Here is a 19,297-nt window from a genome sequence, read left to right on the forward strand (position 1 = left end):
ATTTGAGACTTCACAGAGGATCTCTTAAATCCTGTGTATTGCAATCTGGTCGACATAGGACTTCCCTTTACATCAGGCATTCTTAACCTGGGGTCCATGAGAGAATCTGAGGGGTTCAAAACTTGTGTAGGAAAAAAAATACATCTTTATTTTCACTAACTTCTTAATTAAATGTTCCCTTCAATTAAGGATGTAGGCAATAACCAGACTAGTATTAGCAGTTAATGTTTGTTACTTTGTCACCAATAAAAATCAGGTACTATAATGTACAGCTGTTGCAGATATCTCAAAATATCATTTATGCTCTTCACTATTTTGAAATTATGGAAGCTGATTAGATTTAGTGCGAGCTCCTTTTAATACAAAAAGCACACATACTACTATATACACACAGAAATACAAAACTATTGCTATATAACAAAGTTGCTTTTAATATTTTGATAACCATATTTCAACATAATTTCCTTTATAATCATGTATTTCATTTTATGCGTTTAAAAACATTGCTCTGAGAAGGGTTCCGTAAGCTTCACCAGATTGGCAAAGGGGTCTCTGGCACACACACAAAAAGACTAAGATTATCCTGGCATGAAATACAGACATCAAAATCACTAAAAGGCCACTAGTGCAGCATGCAGCAACTGATAGCCGCCACTGTAAATCTGAAAAACTGCAGCGTATGACTAGATAATTGAGCGGAGGCCCTCAAGGAGCAACCAGGAACTTCAATTTAAAGAAAAAAAACTTTTTCAGCAATCCGGGAAGCCAAGGGTAAGCAATGAGGATAGGAAGGGCCCACTTCAGGCTCATACTTTTTACTGGTTACAAGGCCGACTGAATCGTCAACAACCCACTTCCTGTTGACTGGAGCCCTGGCCCGTCCCAACCCTGTTCCTCTCCAGCCCCCATCAAAGGGGCACACTCGAGACCGGCAGGGGAACACAAACCCCACAGCATTGAATCAAAGAACGCTCTTTCGAAAATTTATGTCCGGGCGTTTCGCCAACATCCCACGACTCCTAGGCGGGTAGGGTGCGTGAGTCGGCCCCTTCCCTCGGGTCAGCTGGGGCTCCTGCAGCCGCGGACCGAAAAGTTTCGTCCACAACCTCATGTTAGGAAACCATCGCTTGCCAGCGGGGGTTGTTCCCGCTACTCCAGGTTGGCGGCCCATGCCTTCCCCGTCCCTCGGAGAGTTTCGGCCCGGGACACACTGACCCTTGGCTTGGAGGCCGGCTCTCTCCCGAAAAGCACAAGCGCGGGTCTCTTTAAGACCCCAGGTTCCCGAACCGAACCCTCGAGCAGTGTCTCAGACTCCGCCTCTTTCTCTGCGGCCCGGGCAACACTCCGGCTCGGCTCCTGAGAGCGGCGCCCAAGGCTTACGTAGCAGCACGCGATTGGCCGCCTCGCCATGGCGGGCCGGGATTGGCTGACGGCAGGCCCCGCCCCTCGCCCCCGCCCAGGCCCGCGGCCGCCGGGGTGTCCTCCCGCAGCTCGTCCGCGCGCAGCCTGGCAGTTTGCCTCTTCCTCGTCTTCCAGCCTGCGTCCATGGCCACCGCCGCGACTGAGGAGCCCTTCCCCTTCCACGGCCTGCTCCCGAAGAAAGAGACCGGGGCCGCCTCCTTCCTCTGTCGCTACCCGGAATATGACGGGCGAGGGGTGCTCATCGCCGTCCTGGACACGGGGGTCGACCCCGGGGCTCCGGGCATGCAGGTGCGGCAGCCGCTGAGGGCCCGGGCGCGGGGCGCGGGCGGCTGGCGGGCGGCCGGGGACACCGAAGGAACGCGGCTTCCGAGCCCTCAGGCCGAAGCCCGCTCTGTGGCCGAGCGGGAGCCGGGCACCGGGAGGCGGCGGAGGGCTGGGCGGGCGCGGGGCTCGTCTGGGCCGTGATCCCGGCCCAGACAAAGCGGCGTGCCTGGCGCGGCTGGCCGGGGCGCCTGGGTCCGCGTTTCGCCCGGGAAGCCCGTTCCTGCCCAGGCTCTGCCAGGCCTGGACCCTCGGGCGCTTTCCCTCCACACCGCCTTCCTCCGCAGGTCCCTCGTGTCTCGGGCACCGACCCGTGCCTGCTATTTTCAAATGAAGATTTTACAGTTTTTGGTATTTGTAGGGGGGGTGGGGTGGGGAGGAAATAGTGAGGGGACAAATGACCTATTAGGGCTTCATTTTTATGGCTGTCGTTCGAGAGATTTGGTTGGGGGAAGAATTCTTATATCTTTAAACACGAAAGCCGGGTTTCATGAAGATAACTCGGTCAACTTCCGGAATTGTTTCCTCTGGTAGTTTTATGCATTCTATTTTTAAACCGTCTTCTGCAGTGTACTTGTTTAGGGTCATTGAAACGCATGGCTTAGTCTTTGACATAAGAAGGACCCAATTTAGTTTTTTTGGCGAACTCTGCAGACTTTATTAAATTATGCTTCGGTATTTTTTTAGCCTCAAAGTATAAGACAACATACTTTACGATTTTTAAAAATTATTTAGTTTGCCTTAGGCACCTTTCAAATCATTTGGTCAGAAGGTAATACTGAAAGGTAATTTTTAAAAATCTCTCAAAGGTATTCCGCTTAAAATCTTCAAAGTTTGACTTTTGTAAATTTAGCCTTAGCCTTTTACTGAAATCCAGTAATAAAATTTCACCGTTGTTCAAGATCCATCTCCCAATGTCTAACCTGGCCAATCCTACTGTATGCTGATCTCTTCCTTGTATGAGTTCTTCATCTGTGTATCTTACCTGCCTTTCTATACTAAATGCTGAAGTTTAATAATTCTCTTCCTCTCCCCAAGCCTCTCCCTCTGGATTCCTTATTGTGCTCTCTAATGCTTGAGGTAGCATTTTGAAAGTTAGAGTGTAATGTGGGGGAGGAAGGGAACCAGTCTCCTGACTGTAGAATCTCTCGAAATCTTGCCGCCTCCTCTTCATTCTGCAACAGGACTCTGGAGTACAGCACCCCTTATGGTGGTCCTGCCAGGCAGCTGTGGTGAATCAAGAGGAGCTAGTGATGAGGTCCCTCCTGGTAGCTTAGTGGTACAGGTCTTGTATTAATAGCTCGGAAGACTTAGAACAGTGACAGCTATCACCTCATGGAGCCTTTATTACAGAGTAGTAATGGTTTCCGTTCTGTCGTGGTGTACGTTTACTTTTTATAGGGGTAAGTGGGAGGAGAACAGTAAGTGGTTCACTGGTTCTTTTGTCAGGATAATGAGAGGATCAGAAGAGTTTGGAGGAGTACTGTCTCAGTAAAAATGGTCTTGTGGAATTTCCTATATCTGCTTATCACGTTATTCCGTTACTTTCTGTAAAGTAACAGTAATTCTCATCCCACTGTGTTGCTATGAAAATTGATTGAGATCAGTTACATGTAACTTTTTAAAATGCTCAAGAAAAGTGTTAAATAGACACTAGTTTTTTAAAGCAGGCATGTTTAGTAGGAGTTTATGTTGCATCTTAAATCACTGGCTGAAGGATAAATATGAATATGCATTAGGTATTTGCATGTAACAACAAATGTTTGAGCAATAAAATATTGAAGCAAAATGAAAACAATTCTCGTAGCTGTAACTAGAGAGAGTGACCTAAACACAGCCAGCCAAAAGAAAATTCAGTAATGGTTTGCAAACATGAGTGAATTTTTAAGGTTTTTTTCCCCCCTTACCTTTAACAAATTTATTTTGTAGATCTATGCATACATTACCATAAGATTGTGGTGGTTAGAAATAAAAGGAAGGAAAGAATGAAATAGGAGGAAGAGGAGGCCGAACTGGACCTTTAGAAAGCCAGATGGGGTCTGAGTAGAGGACTAGAGGCACAAGTGGAAACTTTGAAGAACGCATTGGGTTGTCTCCTTCTTTGGTAACTGCCTTGGGCCCTATTCTCTTGTGACAGCTGTGTGGGTTTGTTAAAAGTGGAGGGTGGACAGCGTGAGAGGAGTAATAATTACATAAGTGATTAACTCTTTCCTCAGCAAATATTCAGGCACATGCCAGGTGCCTAATGTTGTATTAAAAGATGATGTAGTCCTGCAGACTGTCACTGTTACAGAGATTGATCAGGGGACCAGCCAGAGCTGGACCAGTCAGGCTTCACAGACCAGAGCTGGGGCTTGGACTGGACCTGGAAATAAATAGGCAGTAAGCCATGGGTCTCCCTGCCACCAGTCTTGCTTCACATTGATCCATCTGTCACATTGCCAAAGTTATTTTCCTTAAAAAAAAAAAAACCTTCCATTACAGCCTTGTTTAATATGAGACAAAACTATTTTAGCATCCCAGTTGCCTTTGCGTAAAAAATCCCAAAATTTGAACTTTGTATGGCCCTTCAGCATCCCCACTCCACCTCCTCATGTAGCCTTAGTTCTCTTCTCACTATTTCCTCTGTCCATATCCACTCCACCCCCACCCACCATTTGCCTGGTGCGTCTGCCTTCAACATTTCATTCTTTTCCACTCACCCAAATGATTCGGGTCTTTCCTCAACACCTGCCTTTGCACGTGGAGTTTATTCTGCCAGCAAGCTGCCTTCAATCACCTGTAAACTCCTGCTTAATCCTTTAAGTCCCAGCTGGGTCTTGACACCATTACCTTCTGGGATATCTACTGATTTAAGTTATCCCCCACCATGTATTGGTGTGTATGTCCCGGTTGTTGTGCGAGGACCTGGGGGTTCAATGGCGAAGAAGGCCCAACCCAGGCTAACAGTTCTTTTTTTTCCCCGCTTTGCTCTCATAGCAATTTGTTCATACCCCCTGTAGCACTTAAAATGTTTCATTTTAGTATTTCTGTTCACCTACATTTTTCCTGATTAAGTTAAAATTCCTTGAAAGCATATATCCAAATTTATTTTGTATAAAATGTGGTCACAATGTTAAATATTTTTGCTGAATGGAAAAAATGTATAGATGTGCATAATGTACATAATTTCCTCATAGAGAAAAAATGGTTTGGGGAAGGAGGTTACAAGTAGCCCTATAAAAATCTTTCTATTTTTACATTCACTAATATATAAAAGTTCACTAAGTATCACAGATATCTAATTGGTCGCTGATAGAGGGTACTATCAATTAATTTTACTTTTTCTTTCCTTTCCTTCAGTTACCTTCCCTGATTCTCCCAAGCTGGGTTTGTATTCTTCCATGCTTTCATAGATACTGTCCTTACCGTTAGTATTTATTGCATTATTTAGTATTTATACACTACAGTTATCTCTTTACTCGTCTCTCTTCCCAACTGGATTGTAAGCTTTCTGAAAGCAAAGCCTGTTTTATTCATTCATCATTATGTTCTCAGAATGATAGTCATTTAACAGTGTTTATGAAATATCTACCTTTGCTTAAAAGAATAGTTCTGGTATCGTCCCTGAGATTTCAAGTTAAGTACTTATATCTTCCCTTTGTTTTGTTTAGGATAATTTGCTAACTTCCCTTCTTTTGTTCTGGTCCTCCACAAATGTTTAGTGGGTAGCTCCCAACCCTCACCAACTCCTCCACCATAACTGTTTCAGTAGAGACACAAAGTAACTTAGATTGCTGACCATGGGGGAGAACTGTGGGCAATTTTTGTTTTGTCCAGCCAGCATCGCCCGGTAAGCATTTCTCAGTCTCTCACCCAGTACGCAGGGCTTATTACCTTAGCTTTACTCATTGTAATTGTCCCTGCCTTCAGTCCCTCCCTGCATGTGATGCCTCCCCTCTTGAAAGGTGAGGGGTGTAGTTCTAATGGTAGCAGTTCAGTGTCCTCCTTTCCTTCTCTCAGAGTTCCATTCCACCATTCTCAGCTGGTTTGCATTTTTTAAAACCTCTCCTTCCTAACCCCAAATTCCCTCTTTTGTCTTATTATCTCCAGTGGAGTGGTTGCCTTTACCTAGTGCTGAAGTAAGAAGTGCATGGATAGAAAATTACACATAGAAGAATTTTTAACGAGAGGGAGAGAGAGATCCTAGTAATAAAGCTTGTGGCAATAGTAGACGGTAAATAAGCCACTAAATCTCATTAGGCTTTCTTCTTTGCTCACATACTGATAATGAGGCTTCTAATGAGAGGGATCTGTGTCTGACTTGTTAGTGATCTCTTGTGATTCTTGATCTCGATTCACTGAAGTTGCTCACTGAATGAGATGAAGATAATGGATCTGTGCTCTTAGCACTACGATGTCTCTTTCAAATTATGTACTTATTTGGAATACATTTACAAATAGATTATTTTCCTGTATTCTTAGTACATGATCTAGCTAGTTTTAACTAGGAGACTGTTAACGTCCTTTTAATTTTCATTTTTATCTTGGTAGATTTTCTTACATTTTCCTTCATTACTTTATTTTCATTTTATTTTATTCTTGAAGATACTTAGCCAGTCCCTTCAAAATCAGTATCTGATTTAAGTTTTACTATAATCTTATCAGGGTTTGGTATGATTTCCACTGTGATGTTTTTAAATTATGATTTTGAGCTTTCTGAGTATATTAGAATTACTTGTTCCTAGTGTAGACAGCCCCCAAGAAATAAACATGTACTTAAGAATTACCATACCTGAAAATAACAACTGTGCAGTGCCTGACAAAGCTGTCAGCCCTGGTCGTTTGATGGCAACGTGATGTGAGATTGGGGTCCACCAGCCACCCTCTTGCTTTTGCCTTCTAAAAAAAAACGTCTACCTGTGTTTCCTCCACACTGTGAGTTTCCCTCTCCTCCTTGCACGTTCACCTTAACTGCAGAGCTTTGAGGACACTGCAGTTGGCGTTGGGGACAAGGGCATGTGACTGGGAAGACTCAGAAACAGACACTAAGCTTTATCTTAAAGAGTGAATTCTCCAGGTGGAAAAGGAGTCCGAAGGCTTTGTGCTCTTCTCACGCTGTTGGCATTTTTGCATTCCTATTTCTTTCTTGGGGTAGGGGGTCTGTGTCTCCGTGCCTGATTCCTCCTGGTAACTCAGTACATGTGTGCTGATTGCTACAAATTCCCTCTGCAAAGCTAGCCCAGAAATGATTTTTCCCCACAAAAGCAATAAGGAAATACGGTATTACTGTTAGCTGTAGCCGTCAGCATGGCCCAAATGAAAGTTTGTGGGCTGGCCAGAAACCGGACCTCAGGAAAGTCAGTCTTACTGCTACATAATTAGTGTCTGATCATTCGGTAGTTAAGTATGTATTGAGTACTTAACAGGCACTGCTGGGTTTGGGGTAATTTGGTGAATAAAATAGACACAGTCGCTGCCTTTACAGAGCTCATCTTTTCATAGTAGAAATAGGTACGGGGTCACCTAACTGTATAATTACAAATTCAGTTCTCTGACGGAAACGAGGTACAGTGAGACGATTAATCAGGGTTAGGATGGCCGCTTCTTAACAGAGGTCTTAAGGGAGGCCTCCTGAAGGGGTGCTGTTTTAATAGAAAACTGAAGGATGAGATTGGAACCCCTGTGGAACAACTGAAGGGACAGAGAAGTCCAAGAAAAAGGACCATGTGCAAAAAGTTGTGAGGCAGGAAAAAACGTGGCACGTTCCAGGAATTGAAAGGAGGCCAATGTGGTTAGAGCTGGGAGAGACTGGGAGTGGCCAGAGTCAGATCCGGCAAAGGCTTTTTATATCCAGTGCTGGGTGAATCCGCTGCAGGGTGTTAAGCGGAGGAGTGGCGTAATAACAGCTTGTTTTTCTGTTGATCTTGGTGTGGGGGCCAAGAATGGAGGCTGGGAGACCTGTACGGAAGTGTCCACATTATGAAAGCAAGAGATGGTGGTGCGCAGAGGATCAGGATACTGGGAGTCAAAATCAAGAGCAAATGGATTCGAACTCTGTTTTAAAGGTAGAATTAGGAGGACTTCCTGGCAGATTTGATGGGAGTAAACTGAAGAGTCAGGGAAGGGCTTTTAAGTTTCTGGCTTGAGCATCTGGGTGTGTGTTGATTTCCTGAGGCGGCAAAGCCTGCAGAGGAACAAGTTTGAGTGTTAAGTTTGAACTTTGGACTTAGTAAGTTTGAGTACTAGTGTGGCATCCAATAATGAAATGTTACTAAACGTTTTTCCCCTAAAGTTTTTCATTTGTCCAGCCCAAAGCTCCCCTTCTTCAGATCTTTTCTCAAATGTTACCTTCTCGGTGAGACCTTTGACCAGCCTAGTTACAGTTGAAAGCCCTGTACCACCTGTCTCCTTTCCCTGCTTAATTTTCCTCCATGGTAATGATCACCATCTGACATGTTATGTATTTCACTCATTTGTTTATTGCCTCCATATGACATAAGATCTCCAAGGTCAGGGATTTTTGTGTATCGATTATTGCTTAGCCCAGCACCTAAAGCAGAGTGTGGCCCATAGTAAATGCTCAGTAAGTATTTGTTCACTGAATATATGAAACCACTTGAAGGATTCTGTGGTGTTTTCCATGATTAAATTTTCTTGTTAGTATTTTTCAGGCTTTTGGTTTAAAACAATTCAATTCTCTTTTTAAAATGAATGCAGATTTTATAGAATATTTTACATTTGTGTACATATGCACACGTGCGGGTTGGTGTTGCTTTCTTTAAGGATAAAAAACTAAAATATCTAATTCATGTTTTAATTGTCTCTTAATTTTCAGGTTACAACTGATGGAAAACCAAAAATCATTGATATCATTGACACAACAGGAAGTGGTGATGTGAATACTGCCACAGTAGTAGAGCCAAAAGACGGGGAAATTATTGGTCTCTCAGGAAGAGTGCTTAAGGTTGGAGCTTTTATCTTTTTATTGAGTTTTTTCTTTTTTTTTTGTACTGTCACCTCAAAGCATCTAATCTTTTTAGCTTACATTTGGTGGTATGGTGAGTATTAGTTACCTGTTGCTGTATAACAAATTACCTCAGAACCTTGTGGTTTAAAACAACAAACATTTATTATCTCACAGTTTCTGTGAGGGCGGAATCGGGTTGTGACTTAGCTGGTGCCTCTCGTTCAGGGTCTCTCCTGAGCTTGCTAACTGTTGGCCAGCACTGTGGTTTCATCTGAAGGCTCAGAGTGAGTGGGAAAGAGTTGGGGTGGGGGAGTCTGTGGTTATGGGCAGGCTTGGTTCCTCCCCGCCCGGGTCTCTCCCACACCCTGCAGCTGTCTTCCCCAGGGTGAGCAATCCAAGAGAGCCTCCCCAGATGGAGGCCATGGTCTTTTTATAGATCAGTGTTAGCAGTGACAGCCCATCACTTCTGCCACGTTCTTTTCATTAGGAGGGAGTCTGTAAATCCCGCACACACTTATAGGGAGGAGGTTTTACAAGGGCGTGAATATCAGCAGGTCTGGATCATTAAGGGCCACGTTAGAAGTCATTGTTTTTGTTGTTTGATAGTGGGCTTAGAATTGGGATATCTTTTTCAGTATGGTTGCCAAATTCTAAAAATATTAAGTTTTGGATGACAAGGTGGGAAAAGTCATCAGATGTCAGTTTTGCCTTCATCTTTTTCTGTGCCTTCTGGGAAGTTAAATGTGAAATATGTGAGTATTAATATTTATGGACTTCGGTGGCTGGCTTTGTCTTATTCCACATAGTTGATAGAAAGGCTGGGGTAAGCTGACGTGAACAATGATTAGAAAACAAACATAAAGCAGTTCATGAGATATTAGCTAGTGAGTTTGTTAGATGGCAAGAATTTGATTATGATTCGGTACTCTTACCTTTAAAAACCAACAAGGAGGATTAGTTTGGAAGATAAATTTGTGATTATTTAGATTTCTAAAGAGTGGTATTTAACTATTTAACTCTTCTTATCTATAACTGTCTATGTGAATTATGTTTAAGCATTGTCTTTTGGATAAGATTGTCATGGCAGTATATTAGTTTTCTGTGCTGCATAACAAATTAACACAAATTTAGCAGCTTAAAACCACATAATCCTCCATTGATTATCTCACTGTTTCTATGGGTCAGGAGTCCAGGCAAGACTTTTTGTGGTTCTCTGCTCAGGGTCTCATAAGACTGCAATCAGGTATATTGATTTGAGACCATGGTCTCATCTGAGGCTCAGGATCATCTTCCAAGTTCATGTGGTTTTTGGGAGAATTCATTCCTTGCAGCTGTAGAATTCATAACACCTTGCTTTTTCAAGACCAGCAAGAGAATCTGTCTGACCTTGGGCATGGCACCAGTCTCTTTTTAAAGAGCTCACCTGATTAGGTCAGGCCCACCAAGGTAATCTCCCTTTTGATTAACTCAGTCACCTGATTAGGGACCTTAATTGCATCTGCAAAATCTCCTCAGCTTTGGAATATGCAATCACAGGAATGATATCTCATTATATTCAAAGGTCCTGCCTTTACTGAGGGGAGAGGACTTTACAAGGGCGTGGGTCATCTTAGAATCTACCTATCACAGGCAGATAGCAGACATTAATATCCAAGTTTTGCTTCCTTTTCCATGTGTTATGGACTGAATGTTTGTGTGACCCCAAAATTCATATTTTGAAGCCCTAACGCCCAATGTGAAGGTATTTGCAGATGGGAGCTTCGAGGGAGGATTAGGCTTAGATGAGGTCATGAGGCTGGGGCACTCATGATGGGATTAGCACCCTTGTAGGGGAGAACTTCCTTTCTATGTCTCTGCCTTTGAGGTCACAGTGAGAAAGCTGTGCCTGAAAGCCAGCAAGGGAGTCTCACCAGACTCCAGCCCTGATCATGTACTCCCACCTTCAGAACTGTGGGAAAATAAGTTTCTGTTGTTTAAACTGCCCAGTCTATGGTATTTTCTTATGGCAGGTCAAGATGACTAATACACCATGTGCTTTTTCTTCAAAAAAAAAAAAAGGATTGTGAACTGCAGGGCAGTGAGTTTCTGGGCACCTGAATTATTTTAGAGTTTTGCCTGTCTTCCCCTTGACTCACCCTTGTTATCTGGAGTAGGTTTCACAGAGAAATGTGAGGTTCCTGTGAGTTACAGTGCTCTGGGAAAGTGGAGAGCGCTCCTAGCAAGTCAGGCCGATTCACAATCTCATGGAGTGTTATCCTCGGTCATTTGTTTTTAAATGGTGGTACTAGCCCATGTTTTAGCTGAACCACATGCACTCCTGATGTCACTAGTGCTCGAAGGTAGACTCCTGTGGATCACATACATGGCTGTGGAATGAGAGCAGAAAATTAATAGAGTGCTGTTTATATCTTTTCTCAATCTGGTGACATATTTCTTTAGCTCTACTATTAGATATTCTCAGCCCATTAATATAGTGAGGGCTTTTAATTGTTAATAGTATTCAGCGTGTCTGTGTAGTTTAAAATACTTGTACAAAGCTTGTAGCAAGACAAGTTCAGTCCCCTATCGTGCTTGTCTTCCCTCCACCCCTAATTTCTGTTCCACCAGGGTTAAGTCTTTGATATATTATCTTCAGAGTTTTAAATAACATGCTCATACTTTTTGTTTCTTGAATTTTTTTTTTCTAGTGTTAGATTTTTGTCTGTAGAATTAATACTGGAAGAAGAGGGTTTAGCTCTCAGATCCTTCATGTCTGAGACGTTTTCTTATATTGTCTCTTGGGCTACTTCCTCCCACTGTTTTTGCTGTCTTTTATCTGGAACTCCTGTTAATTGGACCTTGGACCTCTTGAGTTGCTCCTCCAATTTTCTTATGTATTTATACCGTTTCTTCGTTGCTTTTGTTTGTGTTTTCCTTCCTGAGAGATTTCTAAGATTGTCTCAACATTTTCTTCTAACTCTTGTATTGAATTTTATTAAATTTTGCCTGTTATTTTTAATTGCAAAAGTCTGTTCGTATTCACTCAGAGCATATTTTTCTATCACGTCTACAACATTTTATCTGTGAGAGTATTGTCTTAAATTTTTTTCCTAGTTACGTCTTTGTTCTCTTCCTGCTCTTTGTACTCACCTTCCTACCATTCTCCTCCTGTCGTCTCTCCTTTTTTCTTCACCTACTGCTCCGTCCTCCCTCCTCCCCTTTCTTCCCCTCTTCCTCGTCTCCTCCCTCTGCTTCCTCTTCTTCCTGTGCTCTGCCTTTTGCTTGAGAGCTTTTCCTCAGCTATCTAGTCATCCCTGGCCGTCTCTTCTTTAGCAAAGCACATAAAAGGTGATTGAAGCTGCTTCTGCTTGTGCAGGGTGTTGCCATGTGGGTCTCACTGCAGGATAATGACACTGTCATGGAGGACCCCAAGATAGCAGTATACAGTATATTTTTTTTCCATTGAGATGCCCAGTTATCTCAAAGAGGACCCTAGCCTTTTTGGCCTGGGGTTTGTGGGGAAGAGTGAGAGATAAGCCTGGCTACCAGCATTCAGGGACTCACTCCTTGAAAGGTGCCTGGGGAGCTTTCTTAAGGACTCTCCACTACGTCTCCTCTCTCCCCTCTGCTGTGTAAACCTCTCCAGAAAGTTGACATCCCACCTTCTCTTGGGTTCAAGTTGGGGAAGTTGCCTGGTTGGTCAGCTTTGTGCAGGATGTGGGATGGGCAGCAGGAGTCTAATTGTTCCTCATACAAACTTTCCACCAGTCTTCTTGGTTCTAGCTCCCTTCTCCATCCATACAGAACATACCTATGCACATGTTCAAGTATGTGCAGGTGTTCAGGATTCTACAGGAGTTATTAAACAGAATAATGTTATTAGGCACTGGGATCCTGGCTAGTTGAATCTCTCAGAGTTCTTCAGTTTTCAGAAGGCAACACAGTAAAGTCTTCAAGTTTCTTTGACTTAACCATGCTTTAAAAATGAATTAAATATCTATATTCTGTTTCTCCTGCTTCCAAATAGCCCATAAACTGCTGATGGTTAATGTCTAATTCTTCTCCCTGTTTAAGATCTAGTTCTAGTTAAGTGCTTTGAACATTCCAGAAATCTCATTCTCTAAGGATGCTGGTCCTAGGCCTTCTTGAGAAACTGGTGGTCAGTTACTTATGTGTCATTTTACGTCTTCTCTTCCTGGGGGTTTGTGCGATTCGTGGGATTCAGCCGTGATGCTGCATATGGTGATGGTTTGCTCAGTCTCGTAGCTGTGCAGTAGCCATGGTGTGTATATACCACATTCTCTCCATTCTGCTCATCAACAGTTGAGTTGTTTCCAGTTTGGGACTGTCACTAACAATCCTTTAGAGAGCGTGCTTGTGCCCATATCCTGTGCACATGTGTCTAGATAGCCCCAGGATGTGTACCTAGGGGTGGAATTGCTGCGTCGTGGAGATGCTCCTTTACTAAGTGACGCCAAACAGTTTGTCCAGATGTTTGTACTAAAATGCATTTCCACTAGCAGTGTGTAAGTGCTTTAGCAGTTGCACTAGTACTTGGTGTTTTTAGGCTTTTTAATTTTTGCAAATATGCTAGGAATCTAAGTGTATCACATTATGGTTTTAGTTTGCATTTCTCTAATTACTGATCAGATTGAGCACCTTTTCATGTGTTGTTTAGACATTTGCATTTCCTCTTTGTGAAGTGCCTGTTCAAGTTATTTGCCCTTTTTTTTTTTTACGCTGAGTTGTCTGTTGTTTTCTTACTGATCCACAGAATTTGTTATAGGCTCTCTATGCCTGTCCTTTGAGTGCATGTGGTGTCTTCTCCTATTCTGCACTTATATTTTCACTTTCCAAACAATGTCATTTGATGAATAGAAGTTCTTAAGTTTGATGTAGTGTAGTATCAATCTTTGTTTCTTTGATTAGGGCTTTTCATGTCTTAAGAAATATTTTCTAACCCCAAGATTATGAAGATATTTGCCTATATTATTTTCTGAAAACTTTCACCATTTTTCTTTTCATTTTTCTATAATTCACCTGGAATTGATTTTATGCTTAGTTCAAAACAAGTGTCCTATATCTGTTTTTCCCATCTGAAGATCCAGTTGTCTCAACACCATGTATTAAAATTCTGTAATTTCCCCACTAATTTTTAGTGTCTTTTACTTTGCAACCTTCACAATGTGGTTTTTTTCTTTTTCCTTATTCTGATTTTAGCAGCATTTTGGAAGGGTGCACAGTGCTTCTTAAATTTTACCACTTTCAACTTGAAGTCATTTTTTTAAATCATCAATATTTAGCTTTGCATATTAAAAAATGGTTAAGTCTAGCCACAATGAATGACTTGGACAGATTTAGCACCCTAGATAGATGCAGTGACAGCTAAAGGAAAGTGTACATGTGAACTGGCAGTGCAGGAACCTGACAAATTGGAAATAGAATTTTCAGGCAGAAAAACTCTGGACAGGATTTTACCTCATGAAACATTAACACTTTTGATGACACTTGGCTCATTAAGAAAATCTTTAATTTGTTAGCCATCTTTTCTTTGATAGAGTCAAGGAAATGAGGTGTAATTAGTAATTAAAGAGATTCTGTTTCTCGTATGAAAATCAGTCTTATTATATTGTAGTTCCATGTAATTAAAACTATTTTAAAGGGATCAACTTAAAATGGTCTAAATATAAAGCTTTGATTCTTAAAGAGACTAAAAATAACTTCATTTGTATAGAATATTCAAGTATGTAAAATGACATATTCCCTAATTGCCTCGTAGAGTAAAGTTAGCTTTACTTTAATTTGGTTAAGTTTGGAGAGCAGAACCATAATTATAAATAACTTTTATTTTCTGATTTTTTTAGTTTAAGTTTTGTAAATAACTAGTCTGCTTTTATTGTGAGAAATTACATTGTAGTGATTTGAGATAAACCCTTCAGATTTTGGTTTCATTTATAATTAAATATAAATTATGTCTATTGGATTGTTTCTATTATGTTACATATATCTTAAGTAATTGTGATTAAATATGTGTTAACAGTTGTTTATTTTGCAGTTATTTTAATTAGTTATTCCATTTAATCCTTTGGCATTTCGTAGCTTTTTATAATCTCTTTGTACAAAGAAATTACCACTAGCCTAGGGTTACAAAGCCACCTGTGTAGTGGGACACCTGATTAAATATTGTTTGAATTTGTCAGTTGGTGACTACCTACCTTTTTGTTGTTGCAACACTTCATTATTGTTGTTATGTCACAGGCTGTTGCAAGAATATTACAGTTACGAATCCCTGTTCTCTAAAGAAGGTTGATAAGTTTTGAATGAAAAGCACTGATTTGTATGCCAACATATTTGAAATTTCATATACTCCATAAATCTAATTGATTCAGAAATGATTACTGATATGCAGGCTTTTAAAAAGTGAGTAGATCTTTGAAGTCCTGTGAATGATTGTTTTCCTCTATTCAGTTGTGAGAAAATTTCATCCAGAGGTTTCCTGCCTGGGGAGTAAGTTGATGAGGGATGTGGGGATGAGTCAGTTAAAGATATTGCATGTGTGAGAAGTGATGAGTCAACCAGCTCTGAGTGGTTGATAGTTCAACGTCATAACTCATGCACATTTAAAAGCTGTTTTTAATGATCGTGGGTCCTGTGCTTACAAAGAATATGAATACTCCACATTTTCTTGATTGACATTTCAAGTTGGTTGATGTTCAGTACATTTTATTATTCATGAGAATCATAAGGTAGGGATTATTTTCTTCCTCTTGCACGTCAGGAAGTAGAAGCCTGTGGGTGCTACCTAGTTAGTGATAGAGTTTGGATTCACAGCCAGGTTTATCTGACTTTAAATCCCATATCCTTTACACTGGGTTTTTCTTTCCGTGATAGACTAGATTCCAGTTTTCTTTTCCACCTTCTTGTTGTTTGGGCAGGCAATATAATTTCTTTTTGCTTCTTTGCTTTCTCCATTTGTAAACTGGACGTACTCTTTACATCATTCTCTTAATTATAAGCTTAAGTATTATTTTTAAATACTTTGCGATAGTTGAAAAGACTTCTATGTTATATATAATTAACATGATCTTATAGGAGTTTTTTCTTAAGAACTCAAAGAGCTCTTTCTTAATATCTAAGCATTATCCCTGTTGTGTCATAGACAAGAGTGAAGTTCTTTTTCCTAACAGGAAATCTTAAGGGTAGAGAGGCTCTGTAACTTGTTTCCCCTCTTGCTGGGCAGTAGAATGGTGGAGCAGTAGGTGAGGTGTTGCTGATGCTTGGGAGCTAGAGATCTTCATGGTTTAATGGGGTAGCGCATGCTGAAAGCACTTTATAAACTATGAAGCATCGTATCAATGAAAGGCATTCCAGTTGAACCCTCTTATTTATGGATGAGAAAAAAGGAGCCAGAGAAATATTAAGTGGCAACTTAGAATATTAAAAATATTGCTCTAATATGTGAGCCTGCTCATCCAAGTTGAGCCATTGAGATAAAAGTAAGATATCTTTTTCCTTAGTAGTGTATCATTGGAATTGGGAAGCATTTAATGAGAGAATAATTCACTTCTTTCCTACAGATTCCTGCGAGTTGGATAAATCCCTCAGGCAGGTATCACATTGGCTTAAAAAATGGCTATGACTTCTATCCAAAGGCTCTCAAGGAAAGGTTACAGGTAATGTACAGTCTAGTACAATCTAGTGAGATATAAAATCTCACTAACTCTTAATTATTTGGGGGGCTAAGGGTTTCAAATGATGACTGCTTGAAGAAAGATTCTGTTCAGTGGAATGTTCTTAATCTTCAGTACATGCATAAGCTTAGGGAATCTGTGAAAACCCTGAAATTATATTCAAATTTTTATGTTTTTATGTCTTTCTGGAAGATGGGGTATGCTTTCATTGGATTTTTGAAGGACTTTACCTCAAAAGGTTAAGGACAGTTAACTTGAAGTTCGTACTGCCTTGTTTATTCCTGTTCCTATAGTTTCTATGATAATTTGCCACATTTTTATTACTGTTTAACTAGCCTTCTTGCTTCCAGTTAGCCATCTTTAGTGTTAAGGAAAGGGTTACTCAGACCTAAAGCAGCTGAAGTATAGGAAACACAAGTCTGTCATTAGAGAATAAGAATTGTACACTGAGTGTTAAGGGACCTGCTTTAAAACAGCGGTATTCAGTAGACCTTTTTCAGTGATGACGGAAATGTTCAAAATGTTCAGTATCTATTCATTATACCACTAGTCACAGGTAGCCATTGAGAACTTGAAATGTGGTTGGTATGACTCAGTTACTGAAATCTTAATTTTATGTAATATTTTAAAGTTTAAGTTTAAATAACAACATGGGCTAGTGGCTACCATGTTTGACAGGGCTGCTGGAGAAGATTGCTAGAGCACTAGTAGCTGACACAGATTCAGGGTTTCAGCTGGAAAACAAGGTGTAATCCTTGAAAATGAGCCTGATGGGTCAGACCTGTGGGCCCTTCCATCTAATCGTAATATTGCTATTTGCTTCTCTAGGGCTCTATGAACCATAAGTTACTCAGTATATTACATATGTAATCTTACTTTTCAGATTCCAGTCATTCTGCCCCAAAAGCAAATGGATAAGTAATATAATAATGCACATAACGTTAATTGAATACTATTTTATTTTTAAAATTTCAAGCTGAAATACACATAGACAGGACAGCATTTTTATGCACTATACTAAATTTAATCAACTGTGTGGATAAGGTACAAAGTAATGCAAATATAGAGTGGTTGGGTTAAAGCAGACCTCCTCAGCTCAGTTGATTGTTTTACTAGAAAGGATTTCTTTAACTGGCAGACTCCCATTGGGAGGCACTATGGGTTAAAGACGCTGGAGATGAAGGTAAGTAACAATTTCAGTAACAAAGAACCCTATCAAGTCAAAGAGGCTGGAAAAAAATAAGCTAGAGAGGGAGGAAATTGAGGAAGCCTGCATGTCCATCAAAATGCAGCTACAATCTCGCTCCTGTCCTCTGCTTGCACTTGGCTGAGGGCATTGCCCAGTTCTGGAAGGGTGCGGAATACAGAACTTGCCTCTACTTAATGACTGGGAATTCAGTCACTTATCTGACATGGCATTATTCATTCTTAGAGAAGAGAAGGATTTAAATTGGGGCACATGATGTATAAAAATATGTTTGAATGTGCTGTGGTAAACTTATTCTTTTAAAACCTAGGTGCAGTGAATTACCTAATCAATAATTGTTCCATTGCTTTATCAACTTGATTATAAACGATTTTTTTTAAACCTTTGTGTAAGAATTATGGAGCATCACAGCTGATAAGAACTAAGTCCATATATAAATGACTGTCTGGGTTTACCCATATTTGTTTACCCAGTATTTGTCAACCTCATTGTAAGGTAATTTTTCTCTCTTTGCAGAAAGAACGGAAGGAAAAAATCTGGGACCCTGTTCACAGAGTGGCCCTTGCAGAAGCCTGTAGAAAACAGGAAGAATTTGATGTTGCCAACAATTGCCCTTCTCAAGTTGGTGCTAGTCGCTTTTATTTAAACATTACCATATAGTCCTATTACCATAGAGTCCTTAGAGAATTAATCAAGTGTTTTTTCACAAGTTTTAAGTTGTTTAATTTTACTAATTTTTCGTCTATTATTTATCCTGAAATCAATTTAGATATGTATGTATCAACTTTTAAAACCTTCGTAGTGAACATACAATACACATGTAAAAGTGCATAAATTCTAAGTCTGTAGTCATGATTTATCACCAAGTGAACTGTCCAATATAAGCAGCACCCAGACTCCCTCTCGCGCCTCTTCCTAAGCTTTGCTCCCTCCCTCCTGCCCAGAGGCCACCACCATCCTGACTTCTAACACTGTTGAATGATTTGGCCTGTTTTGAACTTTGTAAAATGGAAGCAGTGTATGTTCTTTCATGTGTGGCTGGTCTCACTCAGGTTGTGTTTGTGAGATTCGTATGTGTGTGGGATGCTGAAGTGGTTTGTTCACTTTTGTTGCAGTGTGATGGATGCACCACAGTTGATGTGTCCATTCTGCAGATTGATACTTTTTTTTCAATTTTGGCTATCACAAGAAATGCTATTTTGAAGATTCTTGCGGGTGTCTCTTGGTAGTTCATAAAGTGGTAGTATCAATTCCTATTTCCATAAGAAGTATATGAGAGCACCCATTGTTCTACATCCTTAAATAGCCATCAAACTTTTTAAAATCAATTTATAAAATGAAAATTACACCTTGGTTTATTATGAAAGAAATATGTGCTAGTTGCAGAAACTTTTGGACAGCACGGGTAATAAAGTAGCAAATGAAGGGCTCCACAAGGCCACCCGCAAGGATGATAACAGCTTGATGTGTATCTTTCTAGGTTTTTCTTTTATGTATGCGTCTACCTTTTCTTAATCAAAAATGGAATCGTTTTAGTGGTTCTCATCCCTGGCTGCATATTAAAGTCACTTGAAGAGCTTTAGAAACTGCCAGTGCTTGCGCCCTAGAGAGGAATTAAATTAAAACCTTTCAGGGAGGCAGGCATTTTTAAAAGTTCCCCAGGACTGCTGGTCTATATGTATCTCCATATGCGTATTTAATTTTTATTTCCTTAATCTGTGTACATCA

General features: G+C 40.7%; 1 protein-coding gene across 7 annotated transcripts in view; it reads left to right on the forward strand.

The window, feature by feature from the left end:
* Positions 1-885: 885 nt before the first annotated feature.
* The window catches only part of TPP2 (tripeptidyl peptidase 2), a 75,762-nt gene continuing 57,350 nt past the window's right edge, over positions 886-19,297 (forward strand). For all 7 annotated transcript variants that reach the window (XR_011428080.1, XR_011428079.1, XR_002801098.2 and 4 more), the window contains exons 1-4: positions 886-1,710; positions 8,561-8,689; positions 16,249-16,344; positions 18,086-18,190. Coding sequence is in view for 2 of the 7 variants with exons in the window: in XM_023621801.2 (XP_023477569.2) it covers positions 1,546-1,710; positions 8,561-8,689; positions 16,249-16,344; positions 18,086-18,190 (495 nt within the window). In the remaining 5 variants the exon portion in view is untranslated. The remainder of the gene's footprint in view (positions 1,711-8,560; positions 8,690-16,248; positions 16,345-18,085; positions 18,191-19,297) is intronic.

This window comes from Equus caballus, chromosome 17 (assembly GCF_041296265.1).
Source record: "Equus caballus isolate H_3958 breed thoroughbred chromosome 17, TB-T2T, whole genome shotgun sequence".
NCBI classification, from domain to species: domain Eukaryota; kingdom Metazoa; phylum Chordata; class Mammalia; order Perissodactyla; family Equidae; genus Equus; species Equus caballus.